General features: G+C 41.1%; 1 protein-coding gene across 1 annotated transcript in view; it reads right to left on the bottom strand.

Moving 5' to 3' along the window:
- Positions 1-26,407, bottom strand: part of RASGRF2 (Ras protein specific guanine nucleotide releasing factor 2) — a 227,172-nt gene that overhangs the window by 147,872 nt on the left and 52,893 nt on the right. Inside the window, 3 exon segments of the mRNA XM_060143218.1 lie at positions 1,072-1,161; positions 3,419-3,566; positions 20,194-20,300. Of these exon segments, the coding sequence (XP_059999201.1) occupies positions 1,072-1,161; positions 3,419-3,566; positions 20,194-20,300 (345 nt within the window).

The raw sequence follows: 26,407 nt of genomic DNA, 5'->3' as shown, positions 1-26,407 counted from the left end.
CTTTTGTGATAAATAAAATCTTTCTATTTACTTGGGCATTTATTACCTGCTGAGCAAAAGCTGGCTTACTATCAGTTTCTACAACAGGACTTTACTACAATTGTTATTTTACTGATACCTTTGTTTATATGCAGCTGCATAAGCATTCATCTTGTAACAATAAAATAAAGCAAATTCAATTTAAAAATTTTTAAATTCTAAGAGAGGAATGTTGTTATTTTACTTTGTTATTTCTTGAAAACTGAAAACAGTGCAACTTAGCCATAAGCAGCATTTCTATTTCAAATTCTGAGCAATATTTAAAGTTTTATTGCAACTGAAGGGGAATAATTACTTAGCATGAGAAAATAGGAATAAGAAAAAATTTAGAAGAAATAAAGTTCTTCAACTGTGAAGCTTTTCACATAATGTTAAAGCTGAGTAAGTGCTTTTATCCAGGACAATTAAGATTATGGAACTCAAAATCAAGATGACATAAATCAAAGTAGACTAGAGTGAGTGCCAGGGTCTGGTTAATTGCAAAAGTTGTACAGTTGTAAATGACAATAAGGTGAAAAGAGCTGCTGATTATGTGGATGTTAAACAAGAAAGAAACAACAATAAACCAGAAACCTGAGCAGATGTATTGATTCAATCTCCTCACACGTTCAAAACAAAACAAAACAAAAAATTCTCTAAATAAGCACCGAAGACCAAAGCTAAAAGAAATGTTTTTGAAATGCAATTTAAAAACTACTCCCCCCAAATATAAAAGCAGCACAAAATCAGAAGGTTCAGCGGCACTTAAATAACCCAACTGGAGAACACTACTGTCTGGCTTCATGTCTGGCTTTGGCATCCTTCTCACAGAATCTACAAGTGGATTCCCAGAACTGGAAAGAAATCTCAAGCTGAAACTTTTCCAGAGAAGTAACCATGTGTGATCACTCTGAAGGGCAAGTCTGGGAGCCATTGGAAGAGAAATACCAAGATTGTTCCCAGCTCACAGTCAGGGTGGCAAAGACATCACTACGGAAAGACCCCTGGTCACCACGCTCTCCCAAAGCTGGAAACCCCCACCCAGCATCCTACCTTTTTAATCTTCTTGATGTCTGGATCCTCATCTTCTTGGTTGCTTTGGTAAGGTCGCATTCGTTCCTTGGTTTTATTAAGAGCGATAATCTATAACACAAAATTGGTCCATATCATGATTTAGGAAATACTAGACTATAGCCATAAATCATAGGAAGTTATGCCTACAAGGTAGCTTATCCTCAGGAAATGTTCACTTTTTATGCACCTTATCTTCCTTCGGTGCTGAGGCAGGGGAAGCCTGAACTTCACCTCAAGCTTGTTTTGCTATGCTACTAACAAAAGTGCTTACAAGAAGTGTCTGTGGAAAGTGTGAACTGGGATCTGGTTTAGAGAAATGTTAGTCCAAAACTGGGCCCTGGCTGCCAGTGATGACCAGACCAAGGTCTTCTCAGCATCTCAGTGACATGTCAATCATCTCACCAAAGGCAGCTTCCTGTAATGCCCTGTGATCTCCAAATGCAGTGACACTCAGCTCAAAGCTCTTGCTTCCTATAATCAGCCTGTGGCCTTCCAAGTACACACAGTATAGCACTCACAGATCTCCTCGGGAAAATGGTAACTGCAAAAGGAACTTCGGAGCCCAGGGGTTGGTCCAAGCCAGCCAAGAAAAGACCAAAAGGCAAAAAGAACTGAAACAACTTGGGATCTCTTTAAAGACCCAGCTCAGTTCTGTGACCTACAAAGGGGGACTCAAAACCAGGTAGCCTTTGAACTACACTTAGTAATGAAATTCCCTGGACTATCACTCAATTGCAGCCTCTTGCAAACTTAAGCACCTACTCAGATTTACTAACAAGCAAACACTTAAAACACTGGGGTTATAATTGCCCCCTCTGCCCTGTCTTTACATTTTGCCCCATTACCAAATACTCTCTTCTGCCATTTTTCTGGCAGGGAAGTGGGAAAATAAAAGGAGTAGGAAGTAAGTTACGGTTCCTGTCAATCTACCACACAAGACATACCTGCTACTGACAGTTTGTAGCTGCAATACATATTCAGACTAAAATAGAACAGAGTGAAGACAGAGAAGCACACACAAATAAATATTGGGGAACATCGCTTGGTGCTGAGTTCCTCTCATGGAGTAAATGCCAACCTCTTTCACTTAGCAGACAAGCATCTCCTCCAGCTAACTGTGGCAAAGACAGAACACAATAATTTTGTTTTAAATTACAGTGCCTGATATAGTCTTTTAAGATGCAGGTTTGTTAAGTTTTCTGTTGCTGTTTTCACTATCTCAGATTTCAGGGTTGGATCGGGAAGTTAACAGCACTAATGATACGGTGAACAGTCTGCAACTTATCATCATCAGAGAGGCAATCATATCCCAGCAGGAATCAGCTTATACCCATGCGCTATCTGCTGGAGGTGATGTACACAGGCGGCAGGAGGTGAAAACCCTCCCAGGATTTGCACAGTATGTCTTAGAAGAAGACATGAGGAAATGGAGAAGAAAATGTTGAATGACAGAAAAACGACAAGAAGTTACCAAGGCTGAGGAGCTGCATTGTTTCTGTCAACAAGGATACAGTTAGTAGTAGTAGGTTTCATTCTGTCCTATTCTTTTCTTTGGAGCTAAGAAGACACTACTGTACCACTGGTCAAAAAGAGTAGAAAAACCTCACTTGCTACATTCCTCTTCAATTCTTCAGATATTGATCACTTCCCACAAGGAATGACAGGACAGCAAGGGAAGGTATACTCAGGTTTCTGTATACAGACGGAGACAACGGAGGACCCAGACACACCGCCATGGCTGCTGGCTCCACGATCACCTTCTGCTCGCATTGGAGTCAGTCTCACTACCTGGGGGTGCAGAGCCTGAGGAGTTTTTAAACTTGGAGCGGGGCTGGAAGTGAATTCCAACTTCAGGAAAAAAATGCACCCTAGAATTATGTCTTATACTTTAACGAGTTTTTCAAAATTCTAGAGGGGAGAAGGTTGGACTCCTAAGCTTGAGAAAAAGTCAAGACTTTCCGAATTCACGTTTGGACCTGCCTTAGTTGTCATTTGGACTTTAACTGAATCCATGACAGACGCACAGTTATCATTACCATGAGTCAGTCTGAAAAACAGTTAAATATTACAGTCAATTCTTGAATAGTCAAGCAAATGAAGGCCATCAGGAGCACAAATAATTTAAAAGTAGCACTTTATCCTGATATTTAACTGTAGCGTATTTACTTCATCCTAACGTAGACAATACATTCACTTCTCATGCATGTGTTGATGGCAGAGGAACTAAATTTGGGATCAAAATTTTGCCCTGATAGGCCTTAAGTAATCATGAGGAGATGACAAGAAACATGAAACAATGAGGAGGAATCTATCAACTGGGAAATACCTCTGATTTAAGCCTTTCGATTTCTGTATCTTGATCTTCAAGTTGATGTCGGAGTTGGTTAGCTGCAATTTTTTCTGTCTCTACGATCTGAACTAGATGAATGTACTTCTGCATTAACACCTCCCTCTCAATCAAAATGTCTGCATAACTTAAGAGAAAATTACAGTTAGTCACTGAGATATTGTTCTACTACAGTTTCACACAGAACAGCATATATTACATTTATTTAAAAAGAAGCCATAAACATAGTTTGTTAGCTAACTCTACTTTATGTAAACATTAATGTTTGGCTTACATTTGGTATCCTTTAGCTATACAGAATTTGAATCATCATCATCTTATATAACCTCTAGAAGAGTTCATTTAACGATGGCTGCAACCCACAACTTTGTCATATAAATGAGAAAGATGCAAAGAAAATCTATTGTTTTATAAAGAAAATAATGGATCTCCTTTAACAAAAACTGAAGTCTTTGAATTGATGGCATATATTGAAACTCTTTTACTGGGTAAGGCACTAGCCAATCAGAACAGACCTGCTACCGAGCAGAATGAATGCAATGACCGTCAGAACAGGCACTGGCTGGGAAGAACGATGATGACTGTACCAGTGACCACCAGCCCAGCCTGGCTCTCTTTAGAAGTATGAGACCATTGACTTCTCTCTTTCCAAAACCAACAGAGGCAAAGATTTCATTCTAAAAATAAGTGTAGATTATTGGGCCCTAAAATCATCAGCCTAACTTGTGTATACTTCTTTGGCCAAGTGTGAAAAAGTCAAAGTTCTCTCTTAGAGTTTTTTATTGATCTCTGTGGCACCTAGATTTTTGCTTCCAGATCTTCTTGCACTATTCAGGGTAGCAAAATGTATGTTCCTCCATTCACATAATCTTTCCCAAATGCTATGATGATAGTAATAAATAATAATAACTATCTATTGTGTAGGACGTACCACATATATTCTCATTCTCCCAGCAACTCCAAGAGATAGGCTTTATCACCCCAATTGTACAGAGAAAGAATCTGACCCTCACAGAGGTCACACAGCTAGTAGGTGGTAGGGCTGGGATTCAAACTGAGGTCTGTCTGACCCTAAGCCCATGTTCTTAACCACAAGCTAAACGGTCTCTCTAATGAGAAACAGCACACTGGATATAAAGAAGAATATTACAACAGACATGTTTTGAGATATCTGCCCACTTAAGATATCTTCTACCCACTTACCTCTTCTTTGAGAACTTGGGCTGTGGCAGCCATGTTTATAATATAAAATCTGCCCTCATGACCACGCTTCACTGGTCTAAAAAAAGATAACTGGCCCAAGCTAAACAAACTGGATTCTTTCTCCTTGGAATCTTGGATTGTGCCTCTGACTTATTTGCTTGAACTGAGATGATATGAACTTGGAAGCTGAGGTTACTACTGTTGGTTAGCTATATTTGGCCACACCCATGCCAAAGCAAAGTAAGTCTGCTGAGAGAGAAAAGAATAAGCAGATGTTCAGAAAAACAGAGACAAGAGAGATAGAAAGGTAATAACTTCCTGGGTTCCTGTTGGCTTCTAGTTTTTGGTTCCAGACCCTCATGATATCTGAATATAATATTCCCCTTGGGTTTGGTGAGATACTATTGCAGTTTCCACCTAATAATTTCTCTTTTTAACCTAAACTAGTTTGAAATATCTTTGTGTTACCTGGAACTAAAAGAGTCTTAAGACAGTTCCAAAATCACAATTTTAGTTCAATTATCTCACATTCTCAGCACTTACATCACGTGTGCCATTAGTGTTAGAAAAAAAATACATAGTGTCAGCAATATTTTTAATTCACTTGTTCTAAGAAATTACCCTAAGAGAGCAGAAAGAAAGGCTGTGTAAGTGTAAGTGGGAAGAGGGGGAAAGAAGAAAAAAAGGGCACAGTCTTCACAGAAATATGCTTTAGGGTACTTTCAAAGGAGAAAGTAATAACAGAGCATGAGAAAATTAGTTAATATAATGAAAATTCTGCCCTTTCTCATCAATTTTATTAGAAACATGCCAAATTTCTTACAAATATGTTAGATCAGTGTTAGGGAGCAAACGAGTATTTTGTTTTCTCCTATAAAAAGAAAAAGTCCAGACCAGGATGTGCAGCTGAATTCATGCAGACTCATCACCGATATCTGCCTCTCTTCACTTCCAAGATCCCACTGAAATGCTAGGAAAATTGTTTTCTGTTTAAAGAATGAAACCATAACAGCATTATAAAACAGGAAAATATGCTGTCAACAGACCATAAGTTTTATGAAATTCCATAAAGAGAAAAACCAAGTAGAATCAGCGTGGTGGGAAAAGTAGAGCAAGGAAACCACACATGCAGACCCCTTGCAAAAGCATGGTTCCCACCAAGAATGGCCAGAGATGCTCCAAGCCAGAATCAACAAATACAAAGGACGGGAGGGGGTAAGGGAACGATCATCAGGGCCTTTCATTAAAAAGTGACTTCAGAACATCTAGAAGTTAGGTTCCTCCTCTTCCCATTCTCCAAGATAAAGAAATAAAAAGCACAACTGGCAGGAATGACATGCCCTCAAGTCACAGCCCAAGACCTGCTCTCTGTAGAAAGGGGGCCACCTTCCTGAAGAAGGCTCCTCATGGGGAGGCTAGACTCAGAGAGAGCACAGCTTGGCTTTACACCACATATCCACTGTAGACAGAAGAGAGAACCAAAAAAGGAAAGGCACTGAAAAGGACTAGAAGTGAAATACACTGTATGAATTTTCTATTGTGCAACAAATTACCACAAACTTAGTGGTTTAAACAGCACATATGTATTATCTCAAAGTTTCCATGGGTCAGTTTAGCTGAATCCTCAGCTCAGAGTCTCATAAGGCTGCGATCAAGGTGTCAGCCCAGGTGCATTCTGTTCTGGAGGCCTGAATGAGAAAGAACCCACACCCATGTTCATGCAGGCTGTTGGAAAAAGTAATTTTCTTGCAGCTATACAACTCATGCAGTTTGCTTCTTCAAGGCGAGCAGGAGAGCATCTCTGACCTCAGGGAGGGCCTCCATCCCTCTTACATTTGATTAAGTCAGGCCCATGCAGGAAAATCTCCTTTTTAATTAACTAAAAAAGTCAACTGATTCAGGACCATAATTACATCTGCAAAACCCCTTTTCCTTTGCCATAGAATGTAACCTAATCAAGGGAGTGACTATCCCATCCTGTTTGCTATATTCTAGTAGCTGATAGCAAGTCACAGGGTCCACCCATGCACACTACAGGGAATAGAATCATACAAAGGGGAGTCCCAGCCAACCTTCCTGCTGTCTGCCCACATACCTGAAAAGGAAGCCTACACAAGTGGCAGAGACCCTACATTCACAGTCACAATGTAAACCCGGGCCAGCTACCTGTAATAACCCTCAAGATCCTTCATTTATAAACAAAGATCACTAGACACTTGAGAAAACCAATACCAAAGAGAAAGTAGTAGGCAGCATGTAAGATGACCCCTAGTGGTCCCTGCCTTCTGGTATTCATGCTCTTATGGAACCCCTTCCTCTTGAGTGTGAGCTGGACCTAAATGACTTACTTCTAAGGAACAGAATATGGCAAAAGTGATGGGATGGCACTTCAAGATCAGTTTACAAGGAGACTCTGGATTCCATCTTACTGGCCTTCTCTTGCTGTGTTGCCGGTTTGTGCTGGAAGCCAGTGCCATGTTGTGAGCTGCTGCACGGAGAGGCCCACATAGATGGAAACTGAGGGAGGCCCCCAGCTAACAGGTGATGAGAAACTGAGGTTTCAGTGCAACAACTGGTAAGGAAGTGAATCTAGCCAACAATCACGTGAGCGAACTTGGAAGCAGATCCTTTCCCTTCGGAGCCTTCAGATGAGACTGCAGACCTGGACGACACCTTGACTGTTGGCTTGCGACCTTAGGGCAGAGGCACCCAGCTAACTCGTGCCTGGATTCCCAACCCACAGACACTCTGGGGGACAATACATTGTTTATTGTTTTAGGAATTATGGAGTAAATTGTCAAGCAGCAAGAGTTAATAAATATAGCCTCAGATGAACAAACAGAAAAGATACTAGAGAAACAAGGCTAATTCAGGTAACAGAGGTTTATTATCTTCAGAGAGATACAGAAGGATAGTAGAGTCACAAGGCACAAAGGGGCTGCCATGGAAAAGAAGTAATCAGATAACAGGAAGAGTTCTTGGAAACAAAAACAATTATTAAAATTTTACAGGTCAATGAATGTGTTAACCAATGGCTGAAAACTAAGCTGGGTGGTTGCAGAGAAAAAGAACACTGAACAAAAATATAAAGAGATAAGAAATAAGAAAGACAACTGAGCAGCGTGGAGTACATATCCAAGAGGTCTAAAAACTATCTTATGGAAGTTCCAGAAAGAAAAAAACAAAAACAGAGACTGTGATGGGGAAGAAATAATCAAGAAATCAAAGAAGACTTCCTCAAACTGTATAGGGTACAGTTTAAATAGAAAGGCTAATCCTAGATCAGCTCAGTGCTTTGTGACCACCTAGAGGGGTGGGACAGGGAGGGTGGGAGGGAGGGAGACACAAGAGGCAAGAGATATGGGGATATATGTATATGTATAACTGATTCACTTTGTTATAAAGCAGAAACTAACACACCATTGTAAAGCAATTATACTTCAATAAAGATATTAAAAAAAAAGGCTAATCCAAATTCCAGAGAGAATAAATGAAAAAAATTTAACACCCTGACACACCCTAGTAAAATATCAGATCTCTAAGGATAGAGAAAATGCATAAAAGCTTCCAAAGAGAAACCACAGGTTAGCTAAAGAAAGCAGCGAGTATCAAGATGATACACTTCTCATCAGTAACCTCGGATGCTAGATCACAATAGAGAACTGAAGGAAGATTATTTTGAACCTAAATTCCTACAGCCAGGCAACAAGTCAATCAATCAAGTGCCAGTTCAAGATAGAAAGAGTTTACTAACGACCACGCTTACTACAGGAGAAAAATTATGAGGTTTTCCAACCAAACAAAACAGAAAACAAAGGCAAAATATGACATGGAATGCAAGAATACAAACCTTTGATGAAGTAAAGGACACTAGAAAGAAATCAGAAGTAAATGCATGCAAGATGCTCCTTCAAGGAGCAAATATACAATTGCATATGATTATATTTCATTCTCTGTGGAATCAAACATCAGCCGTGATAGTTGGTACATAATATTTGTAAAACCATGATGTAAATACCCCTCACTGTTTTTTAATTTTCAGAATCAACAGAGGCTTAATTAAATTTAGAGAACAGAAGGTAAATGTTTAAAAGTTTATAAACAGAGAATAAATAATAGTGAAAGTAATAAAATCTCAGGGTTAGAAAAGAGAAAAGAACAATAAAAACACATTAAATGCCTTAATTTATGTACCTCATAGCAGAGAGTTAATACATACTGCCCAAAGTTGATAAATTAATAGAGGTTTAATGATATTATTTTAAGATAAAAAGTCAACCATTGTAAGAGCCAAAAGTAAGTAAGTAACAAAAACAGAGGGGACAGAGGGAGGAGAGGTAAGAGATATTGAAAGAGTGTTAAATTCTTCATCTTTATAGCAGGGTGCCAATAATACTGCCTAAAATTACTGAGTCAAGAAATAGACAAAAGGACTTTATAGAATATAATATATGAATGACTAATAAATACAGAAAAAAATCCTACTTAATCAATGTAGTAAAAACTGTTTATCAAATTTATCAAGAGTTTTAGAAAACAGCGCTACTCGGTGCCAGTAAAGACACGGTAAAATGGGTACTCTCCACTGGAGTGAGCCATTCCAGAAGACAATGTCACAATATGTGTCAGGATAGGTTAAAAAGGTCATACATATCCTTGGTCACAGTAATTTCACTTCTAATAATCTAACCCAAGAAAAATAAAGACTTGCAAAAAATGTACAAAGAAACAAGATGTTCATTCATTAAAATCTACGAAAATGGAAACAATCTAAATACATGTGTATATAATGTGGAAGTGATTCAAAAAGCCATAGCACGTCTACACAATGGAATGATACAAGCCATTTAAAATCATATTTTAAAGAATAGTGAACATAATGGAACATACCCAAGACTTACTAATAAATGAACAACAACAATAACAAAAACCCCAGATTAAAATAAATATGATTTGTGCAAGCACATGCATACATGTTCACTTGCAGAGAGAGAAAATTATGTATATCACAGCTACAAGGGGTTGGGAAGTAGGGGAGGGAAAGAGGGAAAGATAGATACTCCAAACACAAAAAGGAGTTTTCTCTGGTTGCAGCAATTATGGGTCATTTTTAATCACTTCTTCTGTGCTTTTCTGTATTTTTCCAACATCTCTATAATACTAAGTGGGACCCCACACACACACGCACAAGTCCTAATGGCTGATATTTACTCTGTGAGGTGGGATTATGTGATGTTAATTTCCTTCTTTATAAGTTTCTGTGACTCGAAATTGATTCTTTCATTCAATATTTATTGACTGTTATGTAACCAGAAACTGTTCAAAGCACTGGATACAGGAATAAACAAAGTAGGAAAAAAAATCTGTGCCCTGGTGGAGTATATACTGTACTGCGGAGCAAAAGACAATAAAATAAATAAGAAAAATATATAGTATGTAACCTGGTGATGGTTACCTTAAAGGAAAAAATGGAGGAGTAGGAAAGAAAGTGGGAGAGATGGGGTTACAATTTTAACCAGGGTGCGAGAGAGGGTCTCTTTAACCAAGAGACCTTCAACCAGGGTCTCACTGAGAAGCCAGCACTGGAGTAACAACCTGAGGAGTAAGCCTTGTGGCCAGCTGGGGGAAGAGACTTCCAAGTAGAGGAAAGAGCAAGTGCAAAAGCCCTGTGGTGGGAGTGGGTCTGGCCTGTGTGGGGAATGGCAAAGTGGCCGGTTTACTGGGGGAAGTACGTGAGAGGCAGAAGAGGGAACAGGATTCTGATGCATGTAGATCAATATAGAGTCCCAGGTTTTTACCCTGCAAGAGATGCTGAGCTTTAATCAGAGGTGTGGCAAATTCGACTTTTAACAGGATCACACTGGCTGCTGTGGTAGGAAAGGACAGGGGTGAGGGGTGGAGTACAAGGGGAGAAAGGGAGACCAGTTGGAAGTTCCACAATAAGTCAGGAAAAAAAATTAGAGATTAGTCCAGCATCTAGCATGGGGCCTGCCACAAAATAGTCATTCAAATGAAGTCACTGTCAAATGAAAAAAAAGTCATCTAATGTGATTTATTTTGCATGGTTTATTCTTCTTCACAAAATACTTTTCATTTCTCAAAATTTTCAGGACATTCAAAGTATTTCATTTGGTCTCCATAGCTTACTGCTCTTACTGGGATATCCTCCCACCTTAAAATCATAAAGCTTTCTCTTTTTTTTAGCTTTTTATTTTATACTGGAGTATAGTTGATTAACAATGTTCTGATAATTTCAGGTGTACAGCAAAGTGATTCAGTTATACATATACATGTACCTATTTTTTTTTCAAATTCTTTTCCCATTTAGGTTGTTACATAATATTGAGCAGAGTTCCCTGTGTTATACAGTAGGTCCTTGTTGGTTATGCATTTTAAATATAGCAGTGTGTACATGTCAGTCCCAAACTCCCTAACTATCACTTCCCTCCACCCTTCCCCCCCTGGGGAATTAAGTTCTCTAAGTCTGTGAGTCTGTTGCTGTTTTGTAAATAAGTTCATTAGAATCATTTCTTTTTAGATTCCCCATATAAGCAATATACGATATTTCGCTGTCTGACTTCACTCGGTATGACAATCTCTAGGTCCAACCATGTTGCTGCAAATGGCATTATTTCATTCTTTTTTTTTTTAATTTAAAAAAATTTTTAAATTAAAGAATTTTTTTTATTTTTGGCTGTATTGGGTCTTCACTGCTGCACGTGAGCTTTCTCTAGTTGCGGTTGAGCAGGGGCTGCTCTTCGTTGCGGTGCGCGGGCTTCTCATTGTGGTGGCTTCTCTTGTGGAGCACAGGCTCTAGCCACACGGGCTTCAGTACTTGCAGCACACGGGCTCAGTAGTTGTGGCTGGCGGGCTCTAGAGCGCAGGCTCAGTAGTTGTGGCACATGGGCTGGTTCCCCCGCAGCGTGTGGGATCTTCCCGGACCAGCGCTTGAACCTGTGTCCCCTGCATTGGCAGGTGGATTCTTAACCACTGCACCACCAGGGAAGCCCTATTTCATTCTTTTTAATGGCTGAGTGATATTCCATTGTATATATGTACCGAATCTTCTTTATCCATTCCTCTGTCGATGGACATTTAGGTTGCTTCCATGTCTTGGCTATTGTAAACAGTGCTGCAATGAACATTGGGGTGCATGTATCCTTTTGGACCGTGTTTTTCTTCGGATATATGCCCAGGAGTGGGATTGAAGGATCATACGGTAGTTCTATTTTTAGTTTTTTAAGGAACCTCCATACTGTTCTCTGTAGTGGCTGTGACAGTTTACATTCCCACCAACAGAGTAGGAGGGTTCCCTTCTCTCCATACCCTCTCCAGCATTTGCTGTTTGTGGATTTTTTGATGATAGCCATTTTAACTGGTGTGAGGTGATATCTCATTGTAGTTTTGATTTGCATTTCTCTAATGTCTAGTGATGTTGAACATCTTTTCACATGCCTCTTGGCCACCTGTATGTTTTCTTTGGAGGAATGTCTATTTAGGTCTTCTGCCCATTATTTGATTGGGTTGTTAAAGCTTTCTTTATGTATCCCACTAGTAAATAAAAGTCTACTCCAGACTGTGTCCAATCAACTGAAAACGCATGCATGGCTTCCCTTCAGTGTAAGAATTTTCAATGCATTGCTATTCTATTCTACTATATTGCCAATATATGTATTGTCTGATTAAGTTTTCCAGTTACTAGACAATGCTCAAGTTTAAGAGTTTTTTTAATCAAAACTACAATGAGATATCATCTCACACCAGTCAGAATGGCCATCATCAAAAAATCTAGAAACAATAAATGCTGGAGAGGGTGTGGAGAAAAGGGAACACTCCTGCACTGCTGGTGGGAATGTGAATTGGTTCAGCCACTATGGAGAACAGTAAGGAGGTTCCTTAAAAAACTACAAATAGAACTACCATATGACCCAGCAATCCCACTACTGGGCATATACCCTGAGAAAACCATAATTCAAAAAGAGTCATGTACGAAAATGTTCACTGCAGCTCTATTTACAATAGCCCGGAGATGGAAACAACCTAAGTGCCCATCATCGGATGAATGGATAAAGAAGATGTGGCACATATATACAATGGAACATTACTCAGCCATAAAAAGAAACGAAATTGAGCTATTTGTAATGAGATGGATAGACCTAGAGTCTGTCATACAGAGTGAAGTAAGTCAGAAAGAGAAAGACAAATACCGTATGCTAACACATATATATGGAATTTAAGAAAAAAAACATCATGAAGAACCTAGGGGTAAGACAGGAATAAAGACACAGACCTACTGGAGAACGGACTTGAGGATATGGGGAGGGGGAAGGGTGAGCTGTGACAGGGCGAGAGAGAGTCATGGACATATATACACTAACAAACGTAGTAAGGTAGATAGCTAGTGGGAAGTAACCACATGGCACAGGGATATCGGCTAGGTGCTTTGTGACCGCTTCGAGGGTGGGAGGGAGGGAGATGCAAGAGGGAAGAGATATGGGAACATATGTATATGTATAACTGATTCACTTTGTTATAAAGCAGAAACTAACACACCATTGTAAAGCAATTATACTCCGATAAAGATGTTAAAAAAAAAAAGACATAAGGTAAACATTTATCAAGTTTAAGAGTGTTTGCCTAATCTATTCATTACTTCTGTTTCGTTTTATTTATTTATTTATTTTTGTTATTCAGTTCAACTTCCCTCAAGAAAAAATGGTTTCTCACTGCAAAGGGGAATAATAAAATTAAGCCATATAAATCAACATGATGGAAGTCAAACTAATCTGTTGAGCATCAACAGATGGCACATATACGGGAGTAAAATATAATATTTATAACCAAAACCAAACCACCACTACTACACACAGGAGGAAGGAAATATTCCAGTAGAATCCTGAAAAGTCCAGAGAAGAGGCACAGTATAAAATCATAGCCCTTAATTATTTGTATAGAAGGGAAAAAACTGTTATCAGCTTAGCAAGGAATTGTTACTTGGGCCAGAAGTTTATCCTAGTTATTTTGATTGAAGACATATTTGCTAATGAGAGACACATGTCTAATATGTTAGATAATTATAATTAGCATATATATCCAGAATATCAGAGAGAGAGAACTATAGTTAAAACCCAAGCTGGAAAGTCATACAACGGGTAACTGAAGAAACACTCCCACCAGCTCCAGGATTATGCTCAATGTTATTGAGAATACTTTGGAATCGGCATTCCTCATAGCAGGGGCATCGTGGTGTCTTTGGGAATTGGGGAAATCCAGTCCAGGATGACAGAAGTGCAGTTCCTATGTAAGCAATGTTTGAGCGTGAACAGCAGGGCCCTTATCTAAGCAAGAACAGGCCTCCAAGCATCATTCACGGCCGCTTTAACATCGCTACCCTCCATTTTTCTGGCTCCCAAATTCTCTTACATCAATAGGTCCACTCCACTGTAATCAATATTTTTCATGTTTCACATCAGTGTTAGAGGTTCTAACACTAATTCACTCCCACAAATCTCTTCTCTTTCTACAAAGTTATATAAGGAAAGAAAAGCTTTGGAAAGTCATTGTTGACCCAGGTGACACAGCTTCGGTGGGGTAGGGACTGAAACCCACTGGCAAGGGCTGAAAAGAGGAGGAGCTGCATACAGAGGAAGAACAACAAAACCATTTCTCCAAGAAGCCTGGCTCTGCTTTCGAGAGAGGTCAGCAGCTAGAAGAGGATTCAGGGCCAAGGGAGGGGTTTTTTGGTTTAAGGTGGGAGAGATTTAAGGAAAATCAAAGAACACAAGAGAAATGTCAAAGTGAGCGGGACAGGGGGAGAGAGGAGGCTCAGGTAAATAGACTGGAACTATACGAGAGAAATGGAATAATTAACGGAGCAAGAAAATCAGACGGAAGAGGCTAAAGGAGGAGCTCTCCATTGAACCAGAGATGTTCCCCTGGGGCAGACCCCTGCAGTGGGTGAGCCCAGGTGCACATGGGGACAGAATGCCTGCTTTGTGAGTGGAGACACGAGGTCGCACTGCAGTGTAAGCTGATGGTTAAGGAAGGAGACAAGATGAGCATCTGAAGCAAAAATACTGTAAGGAACAGGAAAGATAACTGACAGGTAGAAGTATTAACAAAGGGCTGCAAATAAGGCAATCCAAGCCCAACTTTTCTCTAGAAAACAAGTCCTACCACCCAACCAAGTAAATCTTTCACAGTCCACAAACACCACCCCTTTTCTTGTGTGTTGTACTGTTCAAACTCTAAGGGAAAAAATGCCAAGGTCTCTTTCCTAGGGCAAATCTGGACAGAAGTTCATAGTAAAGAAATCCAATATCTCAAAAAAACAAAGTCCACATTTTCAGCTTTTTTAATAGCGATAGTTTTACTGTTACCAGAAGAATACAAAATATGGCCTTGGGATTGCTTTGGGCTATAACATCACCACCCACTTCTGATATTCTAGTCCTGTGGTTTTGCTATGAAACATAAAGCGTTTTCAGCTTTTCTATGTAATCACTCTTCTGATTTGTGAGGGATTTTTCCATGCACATTCTACAAAGCGCTGATTTTATGGGGATGATAGGATACACACAGTGTATCCCTCAGTGTTGGACAGATTTTGTATTATATACTTTGCTCTAAATTAAGCCTCTATCCAAGTAAAAAGAATGAGGTTACAAGCATTAGGTGTTTGAGACAATTACCATGGGGTGTGTGTGTGTGTGTGTGTGTGTGTGTGTGTGTTGGAGGGAGGGGTGAAGAGATTGAGAGAGAAAGAAGGGGCAATATGGACAACAGGTCACCAGAGGCACGTGTAATCAAAAGGACTATAGATAAAAACAGACCCAAGAGGCTGGATTAGAGCTTTCTTTAGTGGACAAGAGGACAAGCCTTAATTGAAAATCTTAACTGGAGGATTAAGTCTCTCTGCTCATCAAGTTCAGAACTGACAGGGTGAAGGAAAGGGCTACGTCAAGCCCTAGCCAAACTAAACGCAACATGAGCTTTATGGAATGGAGGCATATGCCCGATTCCTTTCTCTCTTGCAAATATGCTCCCCATGAAGGAAACCCTAAGAGCCACCTGCCACAGGCACACACCAAAGGGAGGAGAGAGCATTGAGGGAGGGCTCTGAGTTTCAGTTGGAAACATTGGAAAGCAGGCAAAACATCTCAAACACTCAGAGCATGAGGCATAGCTCTGCAGGTGAGCAAAGCCACATACACCCCATGGTGTGCAACACCAGGCACCACATTCCCCATGACTCCAATGTTTCACAAGCCCTCCCCTGACCTCAGTCTTGGTAGAAACCCCGAGCCAGCTCTCCCCTCAGGACACACCTGACTTCTCTAGCAGCCCCTGTTACTCATTCTCCCATACCTGACATACCAAGGGGCAAGGAGACCCATCAGTATTGCACAGTTCCCCATTGCCCCTTCCAGGCAGTCATACCCTCCAATTCCCTGCAGAAGCCCTTCCTGGCCAGGGTTCGTCGCCCTGCCCCACAGACCTGCTCTCATTCATCACATGTCCTCCCAGGGAGTGACACCATCCAAGCTAGGGACCTGAGAGACACGTTAGATACCACCCTGGTCTAATATGGCCCACATCCAGGTGGTCACAAGGTCCTTTGAAGTCTACCCCCTACAACTCTGGAATACTTTCCACCTACCTCTCTTCCCAACTGTCACAGACCAGGTCCTTCAGGTCTTATGCTTAGGCCAGAATGGGAAGATCCTTGGTACCTCTTGTACATCTGGATCCTCTTCCAGGCCATGTCTACCTTCTAACTTCCAAGGCTTCGTTTGATCAGGGCTCCAGAAGACAAAACGTGGGTAAAAGAGCTGTGGACATTGTCTTGTCAGCCAATGAGCCCTAAAGACCCACAATCAACTGGGTCAGTGTTTTTGACCGTCCTAATGTCTACAACTAAATCAACCATGATGGACAGATATGGCAAGAGAACAAAGAAATATCAGGCTACTGGAAATGTCCAAAGTTCCATACCCAACCAGCAAACCACTTATAGAACAAGCACGGACTTCATTACTATTAGAATACTCTGGCCTCACCTCATCCCGACAGAAACAACACTGAGCCTTGCTAGCAGCTTCCCATGAACCGGTCGGCGCCAGTAATACACGATGAAATGATATTTTAAATGTGCCGGTTTCTAGAAATATAATATCAACCAACTTTGACCAAAACTGGAGAAAAAGCTTCCTAGACCAGGTCAAATCTTCAAAATAAGAATGTTAATTTCCAAAAAGATGTTTTCCTGGGCCAGATCTAAGGAAGAAAACATGCAATTTGACATGCCAGGAAATGACTTAAAGGTCCTCTGAAGGCAAAGAGGGGCAAGTTAATTCGGCTCTGAGGTACAAAAGCCAGCCTCAAGAATGTGATTTTCATGGCACCAAAGAAAGAACATCCAGTCCAGTACTGAGAAACACCTCAGGAAAAGAGCAGTGACCAAGAGAAGGATTCTGAGCAGTCCCTGTTTCTACGTAGGATCTGCAGCTCAGAAAAGAACTAGCCTCAGGCTAAAACAGTCATCAGTTCATCAAAAGTTCAGACTTAAAAAGAGGGATCAATAAACCCATAATTATTGAGCATTTTCTACTCAAAAGTGCATACCAAAGTAATGCCATCAGACTGTCCTCTAAAGGTAAAATGTTCAGTCAACCAACCAGTTGTTTAATTAGCACAATGCCAAGCAAAAACGGTTGACAAATCCTTTCTCTGAATGAGCTTCATTAACTTTCTGGCTCTGCTAATATATGAACAAAATCAGGATGAATTTCACAGACCAACAAGTTTATACCGAAAACTTGACTCAATGAAACATAAATGAAAAAGTTATTATCTCCTGTGATTTAGAAAACAAAAATTTAAGAAGCATCTCAATGTAATAAGTCAAGTATAAGAACTCAGGTATAAGGCAGTCAAATTAAAAGGAAGTCATCAAATAACCCAGTCCTGGACCTCAAGATAAAGGAAGAGCAATTCTAATGTACCAAAAGTCAGGACCTCAAGAAAAAAGATCAATTATTAACCAAATCTTCAAATCTAAAAGAGAAGAGAATTTTTACCATTCAATTACCTAAACCACTAAAGTGGTTTCTAAAACATTTGTTTCCTGACAAGATCATGTGAGCCCTGGATTGAGAAGTCAACACCAAATTGCTACTGACCTACTTCCACATACATGACAAAGTTTTCTTGGTATACCAAAAAAACCCCTTACTTGAAATTTTACGATTTTAAAGTACTTCATACTCTATTTGGTTCACCACAATATTTGCTTGGCAACTACAAAGGCATTTAGGCTACTAATGGTACTTGGCTCTTCTGGAAAGAAAAAAAATGGGCAAATACACGTGTTTTAAATTATTTACTTCCTTTTAACTCCCAGGTAAAAAGGAATAGAAGTGGTCACAACGATTGTGTCTGGAAATAACCCAAGGGCTCTACGTGGCCAACTTGATACTTCTTTCACCTTTGAAGACCTGACTTTTCTTTCTACAGTGAGTCAGTCTGCATTAGTCCTAAGTCTGAGCAAAACTCTCAGACAGAGACACTGAGAGTGAAGACAGCTGAACGGTGTGCCTGGATCATGATGGTGGCAAGCTGCACCGGGGCCCACCTTGGAGAGCAGCATTTGGTCGCCGACCCTGTGCATCTCAGAGAAATATTTTGCAGGGGAGGAAAGAAAAGGAACTGAAATCTTTTGCGAATAACACCTACTCTCAACCCTGACCTGACATTAATCCATTTTCATCTTTGAATTAGAGGAAGAGAAAAAGAAACAGAAGAGGGAAAGATGGAAGAGAAGAAGAGATGATAATGAAGAACGTTACAATATAGAACACTGGTTAAAGGTTCCGGAGTCAGAGGGACCTCAGTTTGATCCCAGTCTTGCCATTTAACAACTTTGTGTTAGACTTGGCCACTCTGCTTAAGCATCATGAATCTTCATTTTCTCATCTGTAAAACGGAATTAATAATACCCTACTGGGTAGTTGTGAGGAATAAAAAAAGAAAGATAAGTATGTAAAGCATTTAGCATGCTGCTTGCCACAGAGCAAGGTGGTCAATATACAGTAGCTGAAGAAAGAAGAGGGGAGAGGATAGGAGGGGAGAGGAAAAAAGTCTCCAGGGCTCAAAGAACAGCCTAAACTCGGGACACCTTACGTGCTTTATAATCGATCTGAAAACATTTCCTAATGACTACATAATTAGCACTGTGCTTCATTCAGCAATGAATGTGTCCTCACCCTCCTCCTCTCATGGTACATACAGTCCAGCCCAGGAAACAAATCACACACGTGAAATATGCCAAAATTAACCTATGTTGTACTAAGTTGTTAAATATTCCACATGTAGTAAAGCAAGTGCTGAGGCCACTTGGAGCGGGGGGCCAGTGAGCACTGGCTTGCGGGGGGCAAGTGTCCGGGAGTGGGTGTCAGAGACAGACGTGAATAGACTTATAGGAGAAGGTGGGGGAGGCATGTCTGGCAAAGAAAAAGCCTGAGTTTTGCCACTGAAACACTGAGGATGCGAGCAGGGAGTCATGGAGTGAGGAGAGCCTGGGTTAGGGCAGGGACAGGCAAAAAGCAGCAAGTTTGGGAGCCATTCAAAGCAAAAATGGACAGGACTTCGGAACTGAATATGAAAAATAAAAAAGAGGGGTCTGCCTGCATCTCTTTTGGATTCTTCATTCTCGTTTGAGGCCAAGAGTGCTTATTTCCACCTTCCTGGTATTTTTTAGGAGGAAGACAAAGCACACTCTTCTCTTTGCCTAGATGGCGGTTGGCGTCCCCTTTCTCGATAACCAGGCTGCACAGGGCAAGGTTTACAAATGCAGGCTCAGCTGGGTCCGTATCCCAGCTCCATCACTCACTAGCTGTGTGGTCTCAGGCAAGCAAGCTAAGCTCCCAGGCCTCAGTTTCCTTATCTGTGAAAGAGAGGGTAATTCTGATACATCGCTCACAGACTGTTGAGAGTATAAGTGAATCAAAACATTTAACATTTTCATCCTCATTTGTCAGAGGATAAAGCTGAGGGCACAGGGCTTCCCTGGTGGCGCAGTGGTTGAGAGTCCGCCTGCCGATGCAGGGGATGCGGGTTCATGCCCCGGTCCGGGAAGACCCCACATGCTGCAGAGCGGCTGGGCCCGTGAGCCATGGCCGCTGAGCCTGCCCGTCCGGAGCCTGTTGCTCCGCAACGAGAGAGGCCGCAACAGTGAGAGGCCCGCGTACCACCAAAAAAAAAAACCATTTAACAAATTCCTTAATTCAGGAAAACTTAGAACAGTGCCTGGCACAGAGGCACAAATCCTATGTTCAGTAATTATCATTATTATTGTTTTATCTTTTACCTTAATCTTTAGCCAGAATATATCCACAGGAAGTGCAAAGAATCATCTCACACATGACTAAGGAGGAGGAACCAAGGGGAAACCCATCTTGGAATTGCAAGTTCATCCAAAACTACCGCTGATGGTGAAACCCCCAGGCAAGACTCAGACAATCCAGTGTCACATGGAGGATTTGCGCCCATACCTGGCTTGGTGAATGGCCTCCATCCACTCTTTACCGTCCTGCTCCTCCTCACAGCGCAGCTCTAGTGGTTTCTGACCTTCGTGGCCAAAAAGAACAGTAAAGTAATACTGGAAAGAAAAACAAACAAAGTTATGTTTATTTTTCAGGCATAACAGCATAACAACATGATATTTCCCTACAAAGGCTATATGTTTACAAAATGCATCAGCATTACGTAAATCATATTTCAAAGTGTAATGACACTCCCAGCCCACTTGGCAATGACTTTCTACCTAGAAGATACCATAGGATGCATCTTAACACCCCTCAGTAAGATTCAACTCACAATATCTCAGATACAGAAAAGGTATTTGATAAAATCCTACACAAACACATGATTAGAATTCTTTGCAAACTCCAAAGTGAAATTTCTGAACCTGATAAAGGATATCAAGCAGAAACTTACTACAAACATTTTAGCTAATGGTGAACTATTACAAGCAACCCTTCTAAAATCCAAAATAAGAAAAAATGGCGATTATCACCACTTGTATTTACCAATTCTGTCTGGAGGGCAGCATAGAAAAATAAAGGAAAAAAGAAATGGAAAACAAGGGGGAAAATCATTTTGCACAGATGATGTGTCTACATTAAAAATTCATTGAAAAACTGTTAAATAAGAACATCCCTCAAAATTGTTGAATATAAAATCAATACACGAAAATTTATCACACTTTGATACAATATCAACAAATAGGAAACAATTTTGAAAACACAGCATTTGCAATAGCAAAGAAATATAAATGACGAACCTAAGAAAATAAGTTTACCACCTCTAAAGAGTAAATTAATCTATAATTTCAATGTATTCTAATAAAATTACCAATAGGTTTTCTTTGGGTGGAATTTGACAAAAGTGAATCTGGAATCTGAGCTAGGGACAGGAGAAGCTGTCACTTTAAACCAGTCTATTTGAGGCTAGACATATTAATACCCAGCTGAGACTGTCTGGGAAGGAAATATGACTGGAGAACTTTTGATTTTATGAGAATTATCAGCAAATACACTGGGCCTGCTCAAGACTTCATCCTGGGGCACAAAAAGGACCAGCCCCACATAGCTGCTCTGAGACAGAAAACCAAAGACAAAACCTGAGTTTTTTCTGTTGTCCCACCTTCCCACCCTACCCCCAAATTTCTCTTTATTCAATGTGACTGTTACATACTCATTTTCTTCAAATGAATTAAAAACCTTCAGGACAAAAGCTTTTAGTCTATAAAAAACATTGAATCACTACGATATACACCAAAACTAACATAATATTGTAAATCAACTATAACTTCAATTAAAAAACCTTCAGGACAATAATCCTAGAGATAAATTCTTAAAGATCCTAGAATTTTTGGCACATTTTTACAAAAAAGGAAAAAAACTGGCTAAGAGACCTCGTGTTACTTGTGCATAAACCATCAGCCAATGGAGGACATGTCTGTGAGATAATCCACCGCAACTCCCCAAGGACAGTCCTTAGCCCCGTAAATGACAAGCTGTCTTTAATTCTTAAACCTCTCGAACAGCCAGAGGACTAAATGCTATGAACTAGGGGGAAATAATCTGATGAAAAGGCCACTAAGAATGGGAAGAATTGACTGTAGCACTGTATTCAATAAAGCTCCATTTAAATTTGAGAGGAAAGGAGTCGAAACTCAACAAAATAACGGATCAGTGGCTTAAAGGGCAATCCTATAAGTGATGGCATTTCAGCAACAGCTGGTTACCAGCCAAAGGCCAGATGCCCCGTCCAGGAAGAGGAAACATTTAATGAACCTGATATTGAAAGGCTGCAACCAGCACCTCAACAGCAGCTGCTGCTCGGGAACCCAATTAAAAGCCACCTTTAAAAGACAGCAAGGTAATTATATTAGCAGAGTACATCCAAAGGTTAGACTACATCTCAGGCGTGACAATGATGGAAAAAGTTTTGAGAAGTACAGGTTACGTTTCCAGGAGTTCAAATTCAGCTCAACCACAAATACTCAAACACTGCCTCTACATGTACCTGCAAATTATTCAACTTAAGCCATTCATCAAAAAGTTTTCTTTGTGTATTCTGGCCTCATTCTGATATGAACTCAGTAAACCATGGATCTATGTGTCAGACCTGGGGCTTTAGGGGTCCCCTTGGCGATCAAAAGCATCAGCAGACACCCTTGATGGTACTCTGTGACCTCTGACCTGCCCCACTGCAGGAAACTAGAAGGGGAAGTTCCAAAGTACTGGGTCATCGTGAAGTGCAAGGAAGAATTGAAACAGTGATGACCTTGTTTATGTCTTTAAATTCAACATCTACAATGGCAGTGAGCTTCCCTTCTTTTTCGCCTTGGATAGGTTCACCTATTCCCAAATACATTTCTCCAGGCAGATGCTCTCCCAATGCCCGCCCCCATATTTGTGCCATTAGCCAGCATTTCAATCAAGTCTAAACCTGAACTCACTCATTACCTTCCCTCCCTCCCTCCCACCTCCTAATGCTCCTCCTTGTACCTGCTGCCCTCGCAGCTATTCCTTCTCCACTTGTGTTTTCTCTGTCAAGTACGTCTTTGTCCAACAGTTGTCCCAGCTAGGAACCCCAAAGCCACCCTCAACTTCTCCCTCTTATCAGCCCCACATTGGGTGTCACCAATGCTCCCTCCTGAGACTCTCTTCTGGCTTTTATTATCCCTCACCTAGATTACTGTAACAGCTTTATCACAGATGAAAATGACAGATATGACAACTTTGAAATACTTTCCAACTGAGACTGCTTTATCTTATAGCTGGTCTCTCTCCTTCGTTACATCTCAGCTGCTATTACAGCCCAAAGTGGGAGGTTAATGGCCTCTCTGGAAGTAGGACTGGATGACCTAGGGGAGGTCCCAGTGAGTTGTGAACACAAGAAGAAATGTGGAAGAGAAGTAGTGGTGGATGTGGGTAAGAAGGCGGAAGGCAGCAGAGACACATATGGTACAGCTTCTCCCCACTTGAGCCTAAAATCTCAGAGAAGGTTGAGGACCTAGAAGAGTTGATGACAAAGCCAAAAGCCGAGGAACTTCCATACCACTTTCCTTTTGGAGCAACAGAGGATGTCATCTCACGTGATGTTCTCTTGCCCCACTCCCACCCTCATGACAACGTGGGGTGGTGACCCCATGGGTAATGACCGTATCATGTAAATCAGTAAAACTGTGTCACAGCGGTTAGGTAAAGACAGGGCCTAAGTTTTGAGTTTAGCTATCCAGAGCCCCCCGAGTATTCAAGTGGTGTGATGTCCCTGAGGGTACCATGGAGGACTGTAGAGGGAAGGGGGCTATCAGACCTCACGGGGGGGTGGGGTGGGCTATGCAGCCCCAGTAAGAGCCAAGGTGTGGCCGTGTAAGCAAAACGGACACCTGGACCCTGACTGACCTGAGAGAGCATGACCGCAAGTTACAGCAGCCATACACTTTAGCAACAGATGACCAAGGCAGAGCCAGAACAACACCAGACCCCAGTAAGCACCAGCAAGGACCGCCCCCCAACCTCTGATAAACACACACATACAACCTCAAGGGCATGGGACCCCCCACTTACTGAGACACCATCTTCGTGAGGCACAGAAGAGAGAATGCATTACTTTTTACATGATTGGAGCAGACTGAATTTACTACTCTCAGCTAAATGCAGGTTCTCTTTTCTCCACTTACTAAGTGGGGAAGGGGTCTTAAGGAGAAAGTCTGGTCAACTTTAAGGAAAAAAATGTTTTTGAACATCTAAGTGCAGTGAGGGTAACTCTACAACCCTGTCCGCAGTCTTACCCAGCTTCCTCCAGCCCAAACAAGGTGGCCAGAGTTCTCTTCCTAAAAGATAAATCTGAGCTTTCGTATCCGCTTACAAACCCTCGCTGGTATTCTCAAACACCCACACCAACTGGCCCCATTTTCCATTTTTAACCTCATTTCTGCTTCTTTCCTACAAAGTACACCACACTCCAGCCAATCAACCCATCACTCCCCCAAGAAGACAGACAAGCTGTTTCCTCAGCCTCATGCTACTGACAGAGTATGGTCTCCAGAGTCACCAAACCTGGGTGCGAATCCTGAGTCCTCCAAGTGGTAACTCTGAGACCTTGGGCAGGTCATGCAACCTTTCTGAGACTGAGTTTCCCCTGGTCAATGAGAGGATAGAGAGGAAAGAGACCTTACAGGATTGATTAGCTGACATGCAGTGCCTGCACCCAGAAGGCACTTAACAAATGTTAATTCCCTTCCGTCTCAGTGCATCTCTGTCTTGACTTTCTTCATCTCCAGTCCCTTCTCCACCTACACACTCTTATTGAACTTTCGTGACTCATGTCACGAACCATCAATTCTGCTAAGAATCTTTCCCAGGCACCTTCTGGCAAAAAGGAGTCCCTCTCTCCTCTGGCAATAACCCCATGCACATTGTTCTCACATCACCTTAGCGTTGTCCATGCATGTGTCTCTCTTCCTTGCAGGACTTGTCCCTTTGTACCCTTGATCTTAGCACTGTGCTGGGCACACACAAATCCTTCAATAATGTTTGGTGAATAAATGATCATCAGTAAAGAAACATGAGGTATAGTTAACCTAATAAATTTGCTTCAAACAGCCACACATGACAATTTCATGACTATATAATCACATCCAGGTAGACATCCAGAGAAAAGATTCAGAAAGGCCCCGAAAGCTACCAAATACATACTTTTATAAGACAGAAAACAGAACATTATGATGTTCTTTACAACCCCCTAGACAAGCAATAAGAACAGATACTGTAGGTTGGCAGATTCACCGAAGGGTCTTACCTCTTACCTACAATAACCATAAAATGCCAGAAAGACAGCATAATGAACAGAACTATGAAATGTAAATGTTCAGGGTCGCATTGGTATCTATTGAAGCTTTATATGAATTTTCATTTTTCAATTGTCTGGTTTTTATTATAATGGGTTTGCTGCTGTTTATGCTATGTGTTTTTGCAGAAAGAACAAATGTAACCCAATATGAGAACACAAGCTCACTTAAAACTCTGGTCCTCAGGCTTCTGCAAGTTAACAAGTTTATAGCTAAAACAGTGGCGGTTGCTGGAGGATGGTATTATAGGACCACTTCCACATTCTACATTTCTGTATTGTTTGAATCATTTACCATAAAGACATAAAGCTATGTAGCCAACAAAAACATGCTCATTCCATTTTCAAATTGAGTCATTTATAATCAACACATATAACTATATAATCAGCGATAAAGATAGTATCCATTTTCAAAACTATGTCTAGGTCTTTATAATACTACTTATATACCCAGAAAAAGTAAATGATGTTGGTCAAATCAATGATGTTCAAAAGAAGATTAAAAACCACTGTGGGTTTTCTTAAAGTATCTGGCAGAAAAAATAATCTCTTTTAAAAAGAACTGCTGTGCCATATGTATTATTATTTTGATGGTACTTCAGGGTTTTAAATTATTACATATGTTGTTGACATTTTTCAGTTTCAGATTAAGAGAACTAAAACCAATGCTCTCCGCAGCCTTTGAGGCAGAAAATCCTCCTCGAATCCTCTTCCCACACTTGGCTCCTGTCTGGGAGGGATGGGAGGCCCTACAGAACTTGCTATGGTCTCCTCTCCAGAGGCCACATTTCTGACCCTGCGAGTCAGACACTGGATGGGATTAAAAAAAAAAGATGGATGCCTTCCAAATGTTCCCAGCTTGGTGACCTACACACATGGGGCTAATGATCATGAGAACAGAGCAGCCTGGAGCGGCAGTGCCTCTGGGACCACAGCATGGCTCTAAAGCCAGGAGGAGCTCTCAAACCCCACCGGGCCTTGGGGTCTGGCCTTCCTAGTCCCCAGGAATGTGAATAATGCTACCGAGTGGCCCTCTGCAGCCCGGAGCACATTCCTCCTGCAGCAGCCCCATGCGTTGCTATGACCATCCACGTCAGTCAGAAGGGAGACTCCAAGTGTCCCTGGATGTGGAGATGGATGAAAACCATGGACAGCACTTCTCCAGTCTAGGTGCATCTCCCAAGCAATAACAAACTCTGTGCTCATGTTAATCTTGCTATGATTGATTACCTCCTGCTCTTTCTCCCTTCTCCCCTTCTTCTTTCTGTAACTGCTTGTAGAGTGGAAGTGAAATGCATTTTAAACATTTGATACATTTGACGAAACTGAGCTTTATGGGCCCTT

This window comes from Lagenorhynchus albirostris, chromosome 3 (assembly GCF_949774975.1).
Source record: "Lagenorhynchus albirostris chromosome 3, mLagAlb1.1, whole genome shotgun sequence".
NCBI lineage: Eukaryota > Metazoa > Chordata > Mammalia > Artiodactyla > Delphinidae > Lagenorhynchus > Lagenorhynchus albirostris.
Note: the sequence above shows the minus strand (reverse complement) of the source record. Positions and strands in the feature narration are given on the sequence as shown.